The following is a 20,492-nucleotide window of genomic DNA, read 5'->3' as shown; positions in this document are numbered from 1 at the left end:
GAAAGAATGTGTGTATAAAAATAAGTAACAGATGGGGTACGAGGGAGAGGTGGGGTATTAGCGGAAGTTAGGGAAGTCGATGTTCATGTTATCAGGTTGGCTCTCTGCATTCTGCAGGGATCGCTCCCTACGCAACTCCCTTGTCCATTTGTCCCGTCCCCCCCCATCCCTCCCCACTGATCTCCCTCCTGGCACTTATCCGTGTAAGCGGAACAAGTGCTACACATGCCCTTACACTTCCTCCCTTACCACCATTCAGGGCCCCAAACAGTCCTTCCAGGTGAGGCAACACTTCACCTGTGAGTCGGCGGGGGTGATATACTGCGTCCGGTGCTCCCGATGTGGCCTTTTATATATTGGCGAGACCCGACGCAGACTGGGAGACCGCTTTGCTGAACATCTACGCTCTGTCCACCAGGGAAAGCAGTGGCCACACATTTTAATTCCACATCTCATTCCCATTCTGACATGTCTATCCACGGCCTCCTCTACTGTAAAGATGAAGCCACACTCAGGTTGGAGGAACAACACCTTATATTTCGTCTGGGTAGCCTCCAACCTGATGGCATGAACATCGACTTCTCTAACTTCTGCTAATGCCCCACCTCCCCCTCGTACCCCATCTGTTACTTTATACACACATCCTTTCTCTCACTCTCCTTTTTCTCCCTCTGTCCCTCTGAATATACCCCTTGCCCATCCTCTGGGTCCCCCCCCCCCTTGTCTTTCTTCTTGGACCTCCTGTCCCATGATCCTCTGGTATCCCTTTTGCCTATCACCTGTCTGGCTCTTGGCTCCATCCCTCCCCCTCCTGTCTTCTTTCATTTTGGATCTCCCCCTCCCCCTCCAACTTTCAAATCTCTTACTCACTCTTCCTTCAGTTAGTCCTGATGAAGGGTCTCGGCCTGAAATGTCGACTGCACCTCTTCCTAGAGATGCTGCCTGGCCTGCTGCGTTCACCAGCAACTTTTATGTGTGTCACTACCTGATGATACCTTCTGCTTGTGTAACCCTATTTCAAAAGGCTTAGTTGGCATCATATCTCAAAAGGCTAGTACAAGTTGGGTTACCCTGATCCAAAATTCCGTAATCTGAAAATATCTGAAATTTTTTGAGTGCTGCCATAATGTCACAAATGGAAAATTTCACAAGGTGCTGGGAAAACTCCCATGTGATGCACAGGTCTCTGCACACCACAGACAGTTCTGAGAAGTGACTTTGCATGTGTAATAAAAAGAAGTTAATGAAAAATTTAAACACTGCATAAAGTGAAAAATAAACATCTCATGTATAGAGAGAATGGACTCGTCAGTGTTAGAGTGAACATAGCATGCTTAACATTATGCTGGCCATGAATGCAGAATGCTGTGGGTGCATCTGGAGGATAGTACCATTTTGATTTCCTTATTAAGGAAGGATATGTAGATGGATGTTTTTCTTCCTTCAAAAAAAAAAGTTCATCTTAGTTGAACTGGCATTTAATGAAAGATTGTGCCTTTAATCATTAGAATTTAGATCTTTAGTGTGGTGGGACTTAACAAAATTGTTGGCGGGTGTTTAAACCCCAAGGGAAGTCCAGGACAAGTGTTATTAAGGCAAATGAAGTGGAATTTCAAGTCGAGGAACAGTCTCCATTTGAGAGACTCCAGGCAGCTGGGTCACTTAATGTGCTTAATATTGAGCTAAATCTTTTTGTTAGGGAGCTAAAGATTATAAGGAATAGTCAGTTGCATAGTGCGCATGCGCCGGTCGTGCATGCAGCCTGGTACAGTCGTTCCGATTTATTCTTACTTTCTTACTTTTTAATTTACGTTATTTTTTGTTCTTTTCTCCTCACGGTAACACGTCGAAGCTGCACCCTCTCTAACATGCTGGTAGAGAGTTTTATTTGGGTTTTCTTTAGCGCTGGAAATGGTTACATCCCGACACACAGGACAGAAGCAAGGTTGCATTGTGTATTCCACGGACTAGCAAACACCGGCCGGCTTAGCCAACAGAGCGGCGGCCATCCCTGCTGAAATCCGGAGGAAAACACACAGAGGGGGATCACAAAGCCGAGGAAAGAGGACCGGGTTGAGACAACAGAGACTTTTGGAGAAGAGGAGTTCGGTGGGTAATACCGTTCCGGCTGACTGGAAGTGCACTGAGAGTGGTAAGCGTAAAGGAACTGGGTGCTTACTGATCTGGCTAACAATGGATGGTGTAATCTAGGGTATATTACGATCGAGGAACGTGTTTGCAGACTGGATATTGAACTTTTTACTGTTGGACTTCGGCCACATCCCACTGTGATACAACACTTGGCAGCACGGGAGGTCGTTCCTGCCTGTGGCCATCGAACATGCAGCTCCTCCCGTGGAGGGTCAGACACCCTGAGCCAATAGACTGGTCCTGGACTTATTTTCCATCTGGCATAGTTTGCATTTTGGTGTTTGATTGTTGGGGTTTTTTTTTTTTGTATTGCTATATTTATGCTCTATTCTTGGTTGGTGCAGCTGTAACGAAACCAAGTTTCCCTTGGGATTAATCAAGTCTGTCTGTCTGTCTATCTATCCATCTATCGTTTATGCCAAGCTTAGATGAGTCATGATACTATTGAATAGCCAACTTGGTACAAAGCAGTGGTCCCCAACCACTGTGCAAAGCATGTGCTACCGGGCTGTGAGGAAACGATATGGTTTGGCGGTATGATGAGTGGGGAAAAAAAAGTCACTTGAGAGTTTCATTGGAAGAGGTGGTAGGGGACATAAAAGGCCTAACGATGATAACGCAGAGACAGCTGAGGTCAAGACTGCAAAGAAAAAAGAGAAAGCTTCCTTCAACAGAAAATATGACGAGTCGTACATAAAATATGGCTTTAATGCAACTGGTGACTCACGCTGTAAGCCGCCTGTGTGTGATATGTGACGGCAAGCTGTCTAATGAGGCAATGAAGCCCTCAAAACTGCTTTGGCCTCTTGAGTCCAAGCACCCTGCAGTTAAAGACAAATCCGTTGAGTTTTTTTCAGCGGCAAAAACGTGAGCAAGCGGGACAGAAGCAAGTTCTGAGAGCCACCACCTCCACAAAAACTGCTGCTCTGAGAGCGTCGTACTTAGTGGCTAGCCGTATTGCTAAGGCTAAGAAGCATCTGAGCAGCTTTGCGAGGAAATGGATGCAGAGCACAAACGCCTTCTCTTACACGCTGAAGTCTAGTGGCTATCAAGGGGGAGAACCCTGGCCAGGGTTTTTGAGTTAAGAGAGCTGCTACAGAGATTTCTTTCAGGAAAAAAGTCACCACTGGCAGCGCACTTCAGTGATGAGGAGTGGATAGCAAAACTTATATGTGTGACGTCTTCAACCTGCTCAATGAACTCAATTTGTCACTTCAGGGGAGAATGACAACTGTCTTCAAGTTGGCAGATAGTGCCTGTTTTCAAAGCCAAACTGGAACTGTGGGGATGGCGAGTGGATGGGGCATATTTTACATGTTCCCAGCATTAGCTGGGATTTTGGGAGAGACTGAGGCTGCACCGTCCTTCTCAAAGCTGGTGCACAATCACCTATCTTTGCTGTCGACAGAATTCGAGCATTACTTCCCAACCGCAAATGACCCAAGACGTGCAAGGGAATGGGTCCGTGACCCATTTGTGAATGTGCCTGGTGAATCATCCATGTCAGCACGGGAAGAAGATCAACTCCTCGAGCTTGCAAATGATGGTGGGCTGAAAAGTATGTTTGATATAACATCTCTGCCGACATTCTGGATCAAAGTCAGGGCTGAATATCCTGAGATAGCCACGAAAGCACTGAAAACATTGCTTTCATTTCCAACATCATATCTCTGCGAAGCGGGGTTTTCTGCAATGAATGCAACGAAAACTAAATTGCGGAATAGACTGGACATAAGGAACCCCCTTCGAGTATTGCTGTCTCCCATCATCCTTCGATAGAACCACCTTGTTGCAGGAAAACAAGCCCAGGGCTCCCACTGATTCAGCGATATTGGTGTGTTGCAACACACATCAAAGTTGCTGGTGAATGCAGCAGGTCAGGCAACATCTCTAAGAAGAGGTACAGTCGACGTTTCAGGCTGAGACCCTTCGTCAGGACTAACTGAAGGAAGAGTTAGTAAGAGATTTGAGATTGGGAGGGGGAGATCCAAAATGATAGGAGAAGATGGGGGGGGGAGGGGGTGGGGGATGGAGCCAAGAGCTGGACAGGTGATTGGCAAAGGGGATATGAGAGGATCATGGGACAGGAGGCCCAGGGAGAAGGAAAAGGGGGAGGGGGGGGAAAATCCCAGAGGATGGGCAAGGGGTATAGTCAGAGGGAGGAAAAAGGAGAGTGAAAGAATGTGTGTATAAAAATAAATAATGGATGGGGTACGAGGGGGAGGTGGGGCATTAGCGGAAGTTAGAGAAGTCAATGTTCATGCCATCAGGTTGGAGGCTACCCAGACGGAATATAAGGTGTTGTTCCTCCAACCTGAGTGTGGCTTCATCTTTACAGTAGAGGAGGCCGTGGATAGACATGTCAGAATGGGAATGGGATATGGAATTAAAATGTGTGGCCATTGGGAGATCCCACTTTCTCTGGCAGAGCGTAGGTGTTCAGCAAAACGATCTCCCAGTCTGTGTTGGGTCTTGCCAATATATAGAAGGCCACATCGGGAGCACCGGACGCAGTATATCACCCCAGCCAACTCACAGGTGAAGTGTCGCCTCACCTGGAAGGACTGTCTGGGGCCCTGAATGGTGGTGAGGGTGGAAGTGTAAGGGCATGTGTAGCACTTGTTCCGCTTACAAGGATAAGTGCCAGGAGGGAGATCAGTGGGAAGGGATGGGGGGGTCGAATGGAAAAGGGAGTCACGTAGGGAGCGATCCCTGCGGAAAGCAGAGAGGCGGGGAGGGAAAGATGTGCTTAGTGGTGGGATCCTGTTGGAAGTGGCGGAAGTTACGGAGAATAATATGTTGGACCCGGAGGCTGGTGGGGTGGTAGGTGAGGACCAGGGGAACCCTATTCCTAGTGGTGGGAGGATGGTGTGAGAGCAGATGTGCGTGAAATGGGGGAGATGCGTTTGAGAGCAGAGTTGATGGTGGAGGAAGGGAAGCCCCTTTCTTTAAAAAAGGACATCTCCCTCGTTCTGGAATGAAAAGCCTCATCCTGAGAGCAAATGCAGCGGAGACGGAGGAATTGTGAGAAGGGGATGGCATTTTTGCAAGAGACGGGGTGAGAAGAGGAATAGGGGAACAACACCTTATATTCCATCTGGGTAGCCTCCAACCTGATGGCATGAACATTGACTTCTCTAACTTCCTCTAATGCCCCACCTCCCCCTCGTACCCCATCCGTTATTTATTTTTATACACACATTCTTTTTCTCACTCTCCTTTTTCTCCCTCTGTCCCTCTGACTACCCCTTGCCCATCCTCTGGGGTCCCCCCCCCCCCCCCCCCCACACCTCTCCTTCTCCTGTCCCATGATCCTCTCATACCCCCTTTGCCAATCACCTGTCCGGCTCTTGGCGCCATCCCTCCCCCTCCTGTCTTCTCCTATCATTTTGGATCTCCCCCTCCCCCTCCCACTTTCAAATCTCTTACTAGCTCTTCTTTCAGATAGTCCTGACGAAAGGTCTCGGCCTGAAATGTTGACTGTACCTCTTCCTAGAGATGCTGCCTGGCCTGCTGCGTTCACCAGCAATTTTGTGTGTTGCTTGAATTTCCAGCATCTGCAGAATTCCTCTTATTTGGTGTGTTGCAATGATTTTATATGTTCATACGAGGAAAATATGTGCTGTGCGTTTAATATTAAATTGGTTAGATAAACCCTTTTAGAAACAAAATTGAGTGTATTAGCCACTTATAAGTGACTTATAGTTGACTTATCACCTATATTCTGGTCGTGATTATCACCCCCACCTCCGTTGGCCGGTCCGCAAGTATATTGTCAATATTAAACCGGTCCGCGGTGCAAAAGAGGTTGGTGACCCCCGGTACAAAGGACCATGTGACCTAGTCTTCATTAGTTTGGATGTTAGTGACACTGACGTGAACTTCTTAAGATTAAGACTTACTCGCTTTTATTTTATGTCACCCACTGCATTGGAGTTAACATAGATGTTAATTTCTATTTTTGTATCATTGATACAAAGGTAGTGACAAATCAGCATATTGAAAATCTGGCTGAGCGGTGCCACAATAACACCCTTTCACTCAGTGTCAGCAAGACCAAACAGCTGATTCTTGATTTCAGGAGGAGGAAGCTGGAACTCCACGTGCTGGTCCTCACTGGGGGATCAAAGGTGGAGAGGGTCAGCAACTCTAAATTTATCTGTGTTATTTTAGAGGATCTGTCCGGGGTCCAGCACGTAAGTGCAATTATGAAAAAGGCACAGCAGCACCTCTAATTCCTTAGTTTGCGAAGATTCGTCATGACATCTAATACTTTGACAAACTTTGATAGATGTGTGGTGGAAAGTATTGTGACTGGCTGTACCACAGCTTGGTATTGAAACACCAATGCCCTTGATCACAAAATCTGACAAAAAGTAGTGGATGTAGCCCAGTGTATCACAGGTAAGTCCTCCCCTCCATTGAGCATATTTGCACGGAGGGAGCACTGTCGCAGGAAAGTAGCATCCACCATTAGGGACCCCCACTGTCCGGGTCATACTCTTTTCTTCTCTTACTACTACCATCAGGCAGAAGCTACAGAAGCCTCATGATTCTCACTACCAGGTTAAGGAACAGTTATTCCCCTCAATCATCACGCTCTTGAACCTGGGGATAACTTCATTCAACTTCACTTGACCCATCACTGAACTGTTCCCACAACCTGTGGACTCACTTTCAAGAACTCTTCAGCTCATGCTCTCAATATTTATTGATTTTTTTTTTTCTCTTTTGTATTTCCACAATTTATCTTTTGCACATTGGAACTATAGACTGGTGAGTCTTACATTGGTGGTCTGCAAACTATTGGAAAGGATTCTTAAGAATAGGATCTACGAGCACTTGGAGAAGTGCAGCCTACTCAAGGATAGTCAACATGGCTTTGTGAAGGGAAGGTCCTGCCTCACGAGCCTAATTGAGTTTTTTGAAGAGGTAACAGAAGAAATTGATGAGGGTAGGGCAGTAGATGTGGTCTACATGGATTTTAGTGAGGCATTTGTCAAGGTCCCCCACGAGAGACTCATCCGGGAAGTCGAGGCATAGGATCAGTGGAACCTTGGCTGTTTGGATAAGAAATTGGCTTAAAGGAAGAAAACAGGAGGGTAGTAGCGGAAGGAGAGTATTTTGCCTGGAGGTCGGTGACTAGTGGAGTGCCGCAAGGATCTGTCCTGGGACCCCTGCTCTTTGTGATTTTTCTAAATGACGTGGATGAAGAGGCGGAAGGATGGGTGAGTAAGTTTGCGGATGACACGAAGATTGGAGGAGTTGTGGATGGAGCTGTAGGTTGTCGAAGGTTACAAGAGGATATAGACAGAATGCAGAGTTGGGCGGAAAAGTGGCAGATGGAGTTCAATCTGGATAAGTGTGAGGTGATGCATTTTGGAAGAACAAACCAGAAGGCCAAGTACAGTTTAATGGTCGGTTACTTAAGAGTGGATGAACAGAGGGACCTTGGGGTTCAAAGCCATACGTCCCTCAAGGTCACTGCTCAGGTTGATAGGATAGTTAAGAAGGCCTATGGGATGCTTGGCTTCATTAATAGAGGGATTGAGTTCAAGAGTAGAGAGGTCATGTTGCAACTCTACAAATCTCTGGTGAGACCAGTTCTGGTCACCTCATTATAGGAAGGATGTGGAAGCTATGGAGGGGGTGCCGAGGAGACTTACCAGGAGGTTGCCTGGATTGGAAAACAAGTCTTATGTGGCAAGGCTAGCAGAATTGGGACTTTTCTCTTTGGTGCTTAGAAGGATGAGAGGGGACGATAGAGGTGTACAAGATTATGAGAGACATAGGTAGGGTGTATAGCCAGTACCTGTTTCCCAGGGCACAAATAGCAAACACCAGAGGGCGTATGTACAAAGTTAAAGGAGGGAAGTTTAGGGGAGACATCAGGGTAAGTTTTTTTTTACACAGGGTTGTCGGTTGGCTTGCCAGGGATGATGGTGGAGGCTAAAACTATAGGGGTATTTAAGAGCCTCTTGTACAGGCTCATAGATGAAAGAAGAAGAGGGTTACAGGGTAGTGTGGGTTTAGTACTTTTTTAAAAAGGAATATATGAGTCGGCACAACATCGAGGGCCAAAGGCCCTGTACTATGCTGTAGTATTCTAGTGTCTAGTGGATGTTTGTTCATCCTGTTGGGTGTGGTCTTTCTTTGAATCTATTAGGATTCTTGGATTTACTGAGTATATCGGCAAGAAAATGAATTTCAGTGTTGTATATGGTGATAATAAATTTACTTTAACTTATTTCATGAGGCTATTCAGAAAGTTCATTATTTGACATTCACTCAAGATTTTCCCCCATTGTTTCCATAAGAGGTGCTTGCTACTCTCTGCCTACCAGAAGCCCAATGTGTTCTAAGTGGTGCTCCATGGTATTGGACCTGAACAAGTCATAATTTCCATTACTGACCTGTCCAGAGGGTTAGTTACTAAATTTGATTTCACAAACAACTTAGCTACCCATCTGTGTTGGGGACTGGATAGCCAAGTTAAATGGAGAAAGGTCTGGAAATTCAAATACTTTGTGGGGAAATGTGAGGGGAGGGGATACAAAGCTAGCTAACTAGTGTAATAAAAGTTAGGGAGGTTTGCAAGGTGCTTGTTTGGGACATTGAGTTGAAGGATTGTATTTGTAGGACATTGGTCAGACTTTATCTGCATTGTTATGCACAATAATTTTGCTTAAGAATGTGAAGGTGATTGATTGAAACAGTTCTGAGGTTGTCTTGATGGGTTGTGGGGACAAAATGTAGATATGGTCATTGTTTAAATTATTTAAGTTGAGGTGAAATTTATTCTGAGGGCCATGTGGCAAAGGTGCTGAAAGCAGACTCTTGGAGAATGTTTTAAATGCAGATACAGATATTTGATAAGCTAAGGGTTGAAAGGTATCTTTGGTACATGGGAGTTCAGACTTCGAGCTGCTAAGTTGTTAAATGGTAGTACAAGTTTAGGGGGCTGAGTAGTCATCGAATTTGCATATTTATATTTAACAATCATGCTCTGAGAAGACAGAAATTGGAAGCCAGTGAAGTCAGATTGTTGGGTTAGTCTGTGAATCTTGTAAATAATGAAATAAGGATTGCAAGTAAGCCAACAGTATACTAAGATGATATGCAAAATATTCCAGTACTTAAATTTGTTGCAATATATGTCAGCATTTTTGCTTCTGTTCCAGGATGTGCAGAGCCTAGGAATGCGTGTTTTAATATAATTGTTGTGTTTTAATACCTTCCAACCAATTGTTGCCATGTATTTTGAAGAAAATGGAACGGTTTTGTAAACCTTTACATTTTTTTTGTGTGGGTACATCGTATTCCAATGTCTAACATATTTTACAGGATGTACTGTCAATTTGATTTTTGTAATTTGGACTTTGTTGTGGGGGCACTTGTCAATTCTAAGACATCTTGAAAATTGCTCATTATAAACAAAAGTACTTGAGTTAATTTGTCCCAGTGGTGGGATTGATTAATTGACAAAAGAATGCAAATCAGTTCATAGAAACATAGAAATTAGGTGCAGGAGTAGGCCATTCGGCCCTTCGAGCCTGCACTGCCATTCAGTATGGTCATGGCTGTTCATCCAACTCAGAACCCTGTACCAGCCTTCCCCCCCCCATACCCCCTGATCCCTTTAGCCACAATTCCATTGTCAGGTGTAAGTATCATCAGTTAAGTTCAGGGTTATTTTCCAGTTGATTTTTTCAACTATTTACTTATGTAATGTTTCCCATATGCTACATGTATATCAATGAATATTAATTTAAGAATTAAAAACTCCTGTCAATTCCTCCTTGCAAGCCATGCTGTTCTCTTAAGTTAGAAAAGCCTGGGATTTCAAAAAGTTTGTTTTGTTTTGAAAAATTCCGTCAGAATTCTAAATCAGATTAAGAGTGTTCTGAATTTACCAGAGATCTCTGTTCAAACACCTATCTGTTTCAGTCACTCCTTTTTTACTCTCATGGTCAGATAAAACCTACCATGCTTGGAGGGAGAAGGGTCTGGTTTCTATCGAAGACCTGTACGTAGAGGGACGGTTTGCAACATTTAGTCTGCTGAAAGAGAAATTTGAGCTGCCCCATTCGCACTTTTTTTGCTACTTACAAATTAGACACTACACTCAATCTAAGATTTGTAATTTTGATATCCTTCCAGGAAGCATTTTTTGATAACTTAAAAGAACCCTCCTGACTTCAAGCATCTCATTTCTAAGTTTGTCTGTTTGTTCGATGGTTGTACTATAGGCCTCTACTGTGAAGATCAGGGAGGCCTGGAGAGAGGAAATGGGCATTGAACTATCTGAAGCTGCCTGGGACAAGAGTTTGTCTGTGATACAAGCTTGCTCTGTTAACAGCAAACACCAACTGATCCAGTTTAAAATTGTCTACCGTCTTCACTATTCTAAACTCAGGTTGCACAGGATTTACCCTTCAGTCTTGCCAATGTGTGATAGATGTCAAGGGACGGAGGGCACGTTGTCACACATCTTTTGGTTATGCCCATCGCTGACTGGATTTTGGTCCAAAATATTTGGTACTCAAGGGCCTATAAAAGATCCTTCCCCTTGGAAGCTGGTCTCGCCATCTTTGGCTGTTCGCAATCCACTGTTTTCCTACAGTGATACAACAGTCTGATGCTGGGGATGACTGTCGCCAAAAGACGAGAGAATGGGAATCACCCTCTCCCCCTTCTTTTCGGAGATGGATGGCTGATATGATCTCAGTCAAACAGATGGAGAGACTTGGGTTCTTGAGAACCAATTCAGTTATAATATTTTCAGCAACCTGGGATCCCATTTCTTGCCTCCCTAGATGAGGCTGGGGGCAGATGAATAATTTCCCCCCAGCTGATTTCTCATGGCCCTTATCTGAGACTTAATGTTTAGCACTTTGTACAATAGGCATCCCTCTAATGTCCCTTTTTTTACTTATTTTATTGTTACACATGTCTGAGCTTGTATGTTCTTGTTGATTTTATTGTTTTTTGAAAATTTTGAAAATAAAGTTAAAAAAATTTTAAAAAATTAAAAACTTCAAATGCTGGCAAATCAACTGATTTTTTTTGTTTTGCAGAGAGGATCTGACGAGCTGCTTTCTGCTGGTATTGTTAACGGCCCCTCTACCATGAGCAATTCTACTTCGGCTGCAGGTATTTGCAACTCATTTATTACATAGAACAATAAGTGCTGACTTTTTAATCAATTTAACCCTGCTGTTCCAGATAGCCTGCCATTTTTTTCTTTCATCCATATGCCTACCTAAGAGTCTGTTCCAACACTTTACATATCAGACTCAAAATGAAACTTGGAGATGCATGAGACTATGGACACTAGAATTTGGGGCAACAAACAGTATGCAGGAAGAATTCAGTGGATTGAGCAACATCTGTGTTGGGGAGCAGTGCTAGGGTGTGTGGTGGGATTACGGTTGAACTTCTCTTGCAGGACTTCAAGCTGTACAATCCCCCAAGTGTGCTGCTTGACGTGTTGAATTCCTCCAGCGGATTTTGTTGCTCAGAACAAAACTTGATTCGATTTCAAATGGACTGCCAAATTTGTGTCCTTGAAGCAAATAGGTGGTATGGTTGAAATTAAAATGTTGAGGATGTGATGTCCTGGGAGCATAGTAAATGAACACTGTTGAAACATTGTTTATATACCAAGTAAAACAGGTTTCTTTATGAAATTTTCGGACCCTGATTTTATGATGATACAAATGATTTTGTTAGTGAGTATGATTAATTGCATATATTTAATTTTAACATGTTTCCCCATAGGCTTACTTTAAAAATGTTGACTTTTCTGAATGTTCAATTCCCAAAAAGCGTAGATTTTTATTGTTTACCATGCCTTTTCAGTGTGCTCATCCCTCAGCTATTAAGTTGCTGACTTAGATTGGGAGGGGGAGCAGTTAATTTTGTAGAGAAGCTGCAAATAGCATGATACCAGGAGAATTTTGTTCTGGAGAAACCTTCAAGCTGGGAAACAATGCTCTCTAAAGAACTTTAGCTTTGATCCCATAAGAACACTTGTGGCATCTAAATATGTGTGTATTATCATTGTATTAATTTTTTAATATAAATTCATTAGTAGTTTAATATGCCTGAGGGTTTTTCGTATTGTGAATGATTCAGGCTGGATGTCATAAGTCTTAAAATACGGGAAAATACTAGGCAAGTCGAGCAGCATACATGTTTCCTCAAAAACAATGCAAGAGATTAGTAGTTAAACATGAGGGATAAAATTGAGAATGTCTAATGTCATGGGTGATAAGAGGAAGAGGTAATAGTAAATTTTAAAAGGATAAGTTTACATTGTACTATGGAAAGGTTAGATCTGATGAGACCTAAAATGAAATATTCCCCATATAGGATAATAAGTTAAGTAAAGCTCAACTGTTTGCTTTTTCCAGAATCAGAATAACATTTGTTATATTACTAGGTAGAGGAGATGGAATGAGTGGGACTGGCTTGCACTGACTCCAATGAATGGGCCAACTAGAAGGCTGTGCGTGATGAGTATTTTTAGGGATCAGGTACTAATGGTGAGAAGTCTGTTAGAAAGAGCAAACCTTTCAGGAGACTTGGAGAGTGGAAAGAGGTCAGGGGAGGAGAATATGGTTGTGTGGTCTCAGTATTTATTTGCTTTTAGAGTGGTTTTTTGGCAGTGGGTTACTGAATATTGTCCTGATTGTAGCCTTCTACACCAGATCTCAAGAAGAGAAAAGATCAAAGACACCAGGAAAAAATTATGGCTTGGTATGCTTTTTTTGGCCATCGTTCATTGGGACTTCCCAATGGTACAAGAATGGTTGTCAGTAATTTGGCAATAAGCTTTTTTGCCAATAATCACCATTTTAAATGTGCTGTCAGTATTGGTGCTATTGGATAATATGCAGTACCTATAAAAAGTATTCTCCCCCCCTCCCCCAGAAGTTTTCATGTTTTTTTTTGAACATTGAATCACAATGGATTTAATTTGGCTTTTTTAACATTGATCGACAGAACAAGACTCTTTCATGTCAAAGTGAAAACAAGTTTTTACAAATTGCTCTAAATTTATTGTAATTATTAAAAACAAAATAATTGGTTAGTTACTCACCCCCTTCAAGTCAGTATTTAGTAGCTGCACCTTTGGCAGCAATTACAGCCTTGAGTCTGTATGGATAGGTCTCTATCACATCTAGACACTGCAATTTTCCCCCATTCTTTTGTACAGGACTGCTCAAGCTCTGTTAGATTGTATGGGGATTGTGAGTGAACAGTCCTTCAAGTCCAGCCACAAATTCTCAATTAGATTGAGGTCTGGACTCTGACCTGGTCATTCTAGGATATTAATTTTGTTGTTTTTAAGCTATTCCTGTATAGCTTTGGCTTTATGCTTGTGGTCATTGTCTTGCTGGAAAACAAATCTTCTCCCAAGTCACAGTTCTCTTGCAGACTGCATCAGGTTTTCCTCCATGAATTCCCTGTATTTTGTTAAATTCATTTTACCCTCTACCCTTTCAGGGCTTGCTGCACTGAAGCATCCCACAACATGAAGCACCCATCACCATGCTTCATGGTAGGGATGGTGTGTTTGTTTGGCTTACGCCAAACATAGCATTTAGTCTGATGGCCAAAAAGCTCAGTTTTGGTTTTATCAGATCATAGAACCTTTTTCCAACTGACTTGTCTCCCATGTACCTTGGGGCAAATTCTAGCCGAGATTTCTTGTGAGTTTTTTTTTCAACAGTAGTTTTCTTTGTCTCTCTCCCATCTCCTCCGGAGTTGTCATCGGTCTCTTGGGTGGCCTCCCTCGTTAGTTTGGACAGCCTGCTCTAGGCAGATTTACAGCTGTGCCATATTCTTTCCATTTCTTGATGATTGACTTAACTGTACTCCAAGGGATATTCAGTGAATTGGAAATTTTCTTATATCCATCTTTTGAATTGTGCTTTTCAATAACCTTCTGCGGAGTTGTTTGGAGTGTTCTTTTGACTTCATGGTGTAGTTTCAGCCAGGATTCTGACTCACCAGCAGATGGACCTTCCAGGCACAGGTATATTTTTACTACAATCCATTGAAACACCTTGACTGCACACAGGTGATCTCTATTTATCTAATTATGTGGCTTCTAAAACCAATTGGCTGCATCAGTGATGATTTGGTGTGCCATATTAGAAAGGGGGGGGAATACTTATGCAATCAATTATTTTGTTTTATATTTCTAATTAATTTGAATGACAAATTTTCTGTTGATCAGTGTCAGAAAAAAGCCAAATTAAATCTACAGTAATTCAATGTTGTAAAACAATAAATCATGAAAACTTCCAAGGAGGAGTGAATATTTTTTATAGGCACTATATTAGAGGCAATGTTAAATTCCATTGAAGATAATATAAGCTAACTGCATTTGACAGTTTTCCATTTGCAGTAAATCACTACTGTAGGTTTCAGCAACACAGCTTCACATTTGGGAAAGTACTATGATGCAATGAAGGTGCCAAGAGATGCTTATTTACCACCCTTGTGCTTGACACAACAGTATACAAAGCAGATGCATCTAATACTAACAGACACTGGTGAATCCTTATCACAAATGGTTTAAAAGTTGTGACATTTTCATAATTTAGAAAAAAACACATGCTAGTGAATGAGTTGGACATCTACCTGGTGAGTTCTGAGTATTGTGCTAATGGTCCAATAGAAACTGAAGGTGGGGAAACTTAAATTCCTAATATTTCGGTTTAGTGTTTGAGATTAAGCGATGTATTCTAGCGAAATAACATTTGGAAGATGTTAAGGCCATTTTGTGGTCTTCACCACAAAATTGCAGTGTGTGACACTAATGAGGTAACTACTTCATTGAAGATTAACTGGTTTTTTGTAAACCAGTTATAAGGCATGTTGATATATGTATAGTAGTTGTGACAAAATTTTTGGGAGCTAATATGTTACACAGGAAGTGTTTCCTATGGTGACTTGAAACTGAGTTTTGGCAACAGTGGGTTCAAATCCATTAAGGAAAGTCTCCTTTAGTAACGAGCAACAAAATTGTTATTGACCTCATCTGCAATACTTGCAGTACTTAAATACTGCATTTATTTTGAAGCAGTTCTGCATTCTTACAGATGAATGGCATATGCATACTACACCTTGTTAATGTGGCAGATAAAATTATCTGTGAAGGAGAGATATAAAAGAGGTTGTTATTTGTCATGGAATATTAGAATACAAAACTTTCCTTCAATGCATATGCCCCATGGATACAAAATACATTATAGAAAAGCTTAAGAATGTCGTTTTAGTCATTAACTTAGAATGTATACTTATTTCAGACCACCATGAATAGAAGACCAGTCATCTGCATGGATATTGAGTAAAGTTAAAGCATAATTCTGGATTTAGAAATTGTATACTGAAACAGTGAAAGGAATGTATCCTCTGTTTGAAGGTTTGTTGTAAGGCTCTTGGCTTCCAAAGATGCTTCACTCCTCCACCTCCACCCCCCAACCCAACCCAACATAACATCAATCAAATACCAATCACTTTAAGGTGGGAATTTACAGGATTCCTGACTCTGGAGTGAAACCTATTAGTAATCTGCGGTGATTACTAATAGGAAGCTGCTTGGCCCTGGTCATAATGCAGATTAGGCCTCAAACCGTGTTGTCACCTGTTTATAGCCACCCCATAAGAAGAGGCATTGGGAGTTGGTGCGCTCCATCAGACTGTTGGGAGCAGTGTGGTATAGCTTTCAAGCTGGGATCTGTGCCTCCTCCTCCTTCCCCCCCCCTCCCCCCCAAAGTTTACTCGGCAGAGGACAAGCTGTATTGTGTTTGACTGCATTTCACTGAAGGCTTATGTGCTTGCTTGCTTGTACTGTGCATAACTGTTGGTACCATGTTTCATGCCTTGACCCTTTCATTTGGCTGTATTGGGTATTCATGTATTATTGAATGATACTTGAGCTTGATTCTCAAGTAGACTTTTCCAGTGCAATCCTGGCTTTTGTTGTGCCAATAAGTTTTAAAGGTGATCTTGAATTCTGCAACAGCTCTGGTCATCTGTCAACCTGCAGTTAAATGGAAACCAATGTAGCTCAGTAAGAAATATTTGCCTTTTTGCATGTCATTTGTATTCAAATTGTTTGTTGGTGTCCTCCATTTCCTCTCGTTAAACTTGCTTTTGGTTATCTTTGTGTTAGCTCCAAAAGTAGCAGTTACGAAAGTCATCATTATTTCTGCATACAGTTCTATTCACATTGATGCAGTTTTAAATGCAAATACGCAATCTTTATGACTACAGTGTATCAGTTAATCTCTAATCAGTTTATTTCCCCCTATCCTCTCTCCTTGTTCCACCAAGCCCTGCTAGTACTTGAATATTAAGATGCAGCTCAAGAGCAATCTGTTTGATCAGTCTTCTAGACCTGAAAATTTTGTGTGTCAAAATGAAGTCTTTTGTTTCTTAATACATTGAAGTTTCTGAGACTTCTCTTTAAAGCATCTGTTGTTATTTAGGCTTGGGCCTGCAAGATAATGTAAGGAATTTCAGTTCAGTCTTCCACTGATAAGAAATATGAAAAGGTTTCAGTCCTGATTTGTCCTAATCTAAATGTTTTGATTATTTGAATTTGTGTATATTGGAATCAAAATATGTAAACATAATGCATTTTAATACAAATAAAAGGCTGTGTGATTGAGCTAAAGCTATAGAGACATATGAAAGCAGTTGCAAAATTACGGAAGATACCAGAGAAACTCGATGGAATAATTTTTTTTCTTTTCTCAGCTAATGGAAACAACACAAAAAAATTTAAAGGAGACGGATCTCCCAATCCTCCTTCTCGTGTTCTTCATATTCGTAAAATTCCAAATGATGTTTCAGAAACAGAGGTCCTTTCACTAGGTATACCATTTGGCAAAGTTACTAATCTGTTGATGCTGAAAAGCAAAAGTCAGGTAGGTGCAGAAATGTATTATTTTTCTAAATGTATTTAATATTTTATGGTCTTGCAGTATTTTCATGTAAAACCTAAAAAAAAATTTTGTAGTTTTAAAGTTTAGTTACCAATTTGATATGAAGTTGACAAGGAATTTATATTTCTAACTGAATGTTTTAAAATTTATCTTGTCATAACATTCTGCACCAATGCAGGAGATATTTTAAAGCAACACTCTTAATAATTTTAATTGTGCACTTTGCCAGGGCTGCTGCTATAAACCTCTGGTTTCTGTTAGTGATAAAAGTAATGACATTTTCCTTGCATTATCTGCCCAATTTGAATTATAACATCCACTGGAATAGCTCATTTTAAATGAGGGGTACCAAATAGTCGTGGAAAATACATTTTAATATGTAGTATATAAACTAATGTTTCTTAATTGGAGATGACTGGATATTCTATTTATGTGGAGATAAACTACCTTGATTTGTGCTTTTAATCATACTATTTCGCAAGTTAATATTTTTACTTGTGCTTTTCACTCCTACTCCCTGCTGCTGCAGGCTTTCCTTGAAATGGCTTCAGAAGAAGCAGCCGTTACTATGGTGAACTATTACACTACAGTCACTCCACACCTCCGCAATCAGCCCATATACATCCAGTATTCCAACCACCGGGAATTGAAGACGGACAACTTGCCCAACCAAGCTGTAAGCATTTCTTGATGAGTGAAAATTTGGAGAGCAATAGTAGGGGGGTGGGTGGAGGGTGGTGTGGAATCACTTGAATCTCTCTCACGCACACACACGCTGGGTCATGGGTGAAAGATGTTTTCTTTTATTGTAATGGATTTTGGATGTTGACAGGAGTCAAATTTTGACCTGTAACTAATGACTTTGTCGTCAGCATGTTTAAATATCTTTGAAAAGCCTTTTGAATGACCAGACAATCTGGTCTGCACCGTAAATCCATGTGTGGTATACTTATTACTGCAGAGAAGTTACTCTCTCATTTGTGAAATCCATATACTCCAATCTTAAGTGTTATTTGTCATCAAATGAAAGTGAGCACCAATTTGTGACTGCATGGTCAGTTACATCAATTTGCACCCTTTGTAGTTAATATGATCGGTTGACAATGTTGCTTTTATTGATAGAATATTTTTGTCCAGCTGATTGAAAGGAAACACCTTTACCCCCAGAATGTTAAAAATGAAGTACTTGTTAACATTGCGCAGCTGAGGACAATAATGCTGATCTGCCTTGATAAGCTTTTTGAGTGTGTATAAGGAAATCGGGAAGCTATTATATTGGGATGAGATGAAAAGCAGGGAGGAGCTATTGGTAGTTGACAAGAAGGAAAAAGGACTCTGAAGGTGAAACCAGTTTTACCATGAAATGAGGATGATAAAGAATTTGAGTATTGAAGCAACACACACAAGATCTGGAGGAACTCAGCAGGCCAGACAGCATCTATGGGAAAAGTTTGAGTTTGGCTTTTTATCGACCTATTGGTTATCACTCTGAAATTATGAAATGCCCAATTTCCTTTGGCTGACAGCCAATAAGTTGGCCTGAATTAAAAAATTTAATACTTAATAAGCAAATATGGTTGGGGCTGCATGCTCAAGCAGTAACCCAGAAAGTAAAATTTGGCAGTGATGAGAATATTTTGTTCTGTAAAAGAAAGTTGCATTAAGGAAAATAAAAGGTATTTGCCCCACTAGGTGTTCTCTTGGAATCAGTATTCTGCTCAACCTTCAGTGCTGCGCTGACAAACTTTAGGGCTACAGTTTGTCTGTGAAGTACTTGCCCAGTCTGTGAAAAGGCAAAGAAGTGTATTTTATTTATTGCTCACTTTGTATTATTGGGCATTCTGGTAGTGAGCCTTGCTGGATTTTAGAGTTTATGTTATATTGCATGTTGTTGGTCTTGAGATCTGCTTCACCAATTAGATTCTATGCACTGGACTTTAACCCTGAAGTGTTTTGAGGCTGCTCATGAAAGAGCAGCGGGGATAACTTGGAAGGCATTGCTTTGTGCCGTTATACATTGCTTCATTATTGAAGTTCAAAGCCATAATTGATGACTGCCTTCAGCACTTAAGGTTTTTGAATGTGAGAGCTGTGCAACATGTAAACTCATAGATTAGCATATCCTTTTTTCATGCATTTCTGTTTGCTGTTTGAAATGTAGTATGTTTTGCAATTATGCATTACTTAAAATATTGCCCTCATTTGCTTGTTATATATTGGTAAAAGATCTTGACTAAACTTGTCCTTCTCACTTGTACTGAAGAGACAGCTAACAAAAGTAGTCATAAATGAGAAATTTGAAAGAAAAGTCCACTTGATTTCTTCAGCTGGTTGATTGCAAGCTAACTAAGAGGGTACAAAATTAATTTCTTACAAGTTAAATGTTTATAATTATGATACTGCCAAACTTGATGGGTCAACTGTTGATTTTGCCCAAGTAATAGATTGTGAAGATCACTAAGTCTGGAATATTGTGTAAGAAAAATTCTTAACCTTGGCTTCTGTATGGTTTTTTTTCATAACATCCATTCCTGCCAATCTTACTGCAAAATCAAGCAAGTATCATCAAAGTCATTTATATAAGAAATTGAAGCCCTACTACTAATCCTGTGATACAAAATTCATTAAATTTTGTGGAACAGAGACTTGTGCTAACTATTTCCTGTCAGCCAGGAAAAATATTATGTCCTGTACCTTAGCTTTTCTGCATTACGCTTTGAAGCCATTTACCATTTCTCCATTATTCACAGCATATTACTTAAAAGAACTCTCAATAACCTGGGCAAATATGATTTTTCACAGAAAGTCAGGTTAACAATACCTGATTTATGTTGAAATTTACTTAGTGCTCTTCTTTGTGTCAATGACAGTTACTGAGACAGTTTTTCCAATACATATCTGGACTTTAGTTTCCCACATTCTTTCTCCTGCTTTTAACAAATTAATTTGCTTTTTTGCAATCTTAATTACATTTGTTCAAATGAATGAAGTACTTGAAATTTAAAACCAATACATCAACTACCTCAAGCCATATTTAAGATGATGAGCATAATTTTAATTGACTAAAATCTGGGATCTAACGTTGAGTGGTTAGACTAAGATCTTTTGAAGGCAATGTTGCAGTAAGATACTTTCCTTCCTATTTCTCAATCACTGGAATGCTTTGAACTATAATATACTGAAGAACCCACAACACTAGTTAGCATTCTTTCAGAAACAATCTGTCCAAAGGCAATGCTTCAACTATTGTCTTCTCACACTTTCAAAGTGTTATCCTTTTTTAGGCCACCAGAAATCAGAAGATATTAAAATATTTTGGCACGTTTTACCGTTTGCCATGATCAGTTATTTTATGCAGTTGACTGAATTTTAGTC

General features: G+C 41.0%; 1 protein-coding gene across 5 annotated transcripts in view; it reads left to right on the top strand.

The window, feature by feature from the left end:
* Positions 1-20,492, top strand: part of ptbp3 (polypyrimidine tract binding protein 3) — a 79,658-nt gene that overhangs the window by 27,738 nt on the left and 31,428 nt on the right. For 4 of the 5 annotated variants that reach the window (XM_072258175.1, XM_072258173.1, XM_072258172.1 and 1 more), the window contains 3 exons: positions 11,229-11,304; positions 16,930-17,099; positions 17,647-17,793. In XM_072258175.1, the coding sequence (XP_072114276.1) occupies positions 11,280-11,304; positions 16,930-17,099; positions 17,647-17,793 (342 nt within the window). In that variant the 5' untranslated portion in view covers positions 11,229-11,279. Of the gene's footprint in view, positions 1-1,900; positions 2,153-11,228; positions 11,305-16,929; positions 17,100-17,646; positions 17,794-20,492 lie in introns of those variants that run through there. The other variant, XM_072258174.1, reaches the window with a different exon arrangement.

Source organism: Mobula birostris, chromosome 5 (genome assembly GCF_030028105.1).
Source record: "Mobula birostris isolate sMobBir1 chromosome 5, sMobBir1.hap1, whole genome shotgun sequence".
NCBI classification, from domain to species: Eukaryota; Metazoa; Chordata; class Chondrichthyes; order Myliobatiformes; family Myliobatidae; genus Mobula; species Mobula birostris.
This window is presented reverse-complemented; position numbering and strand designations above follow the sequence as displayed.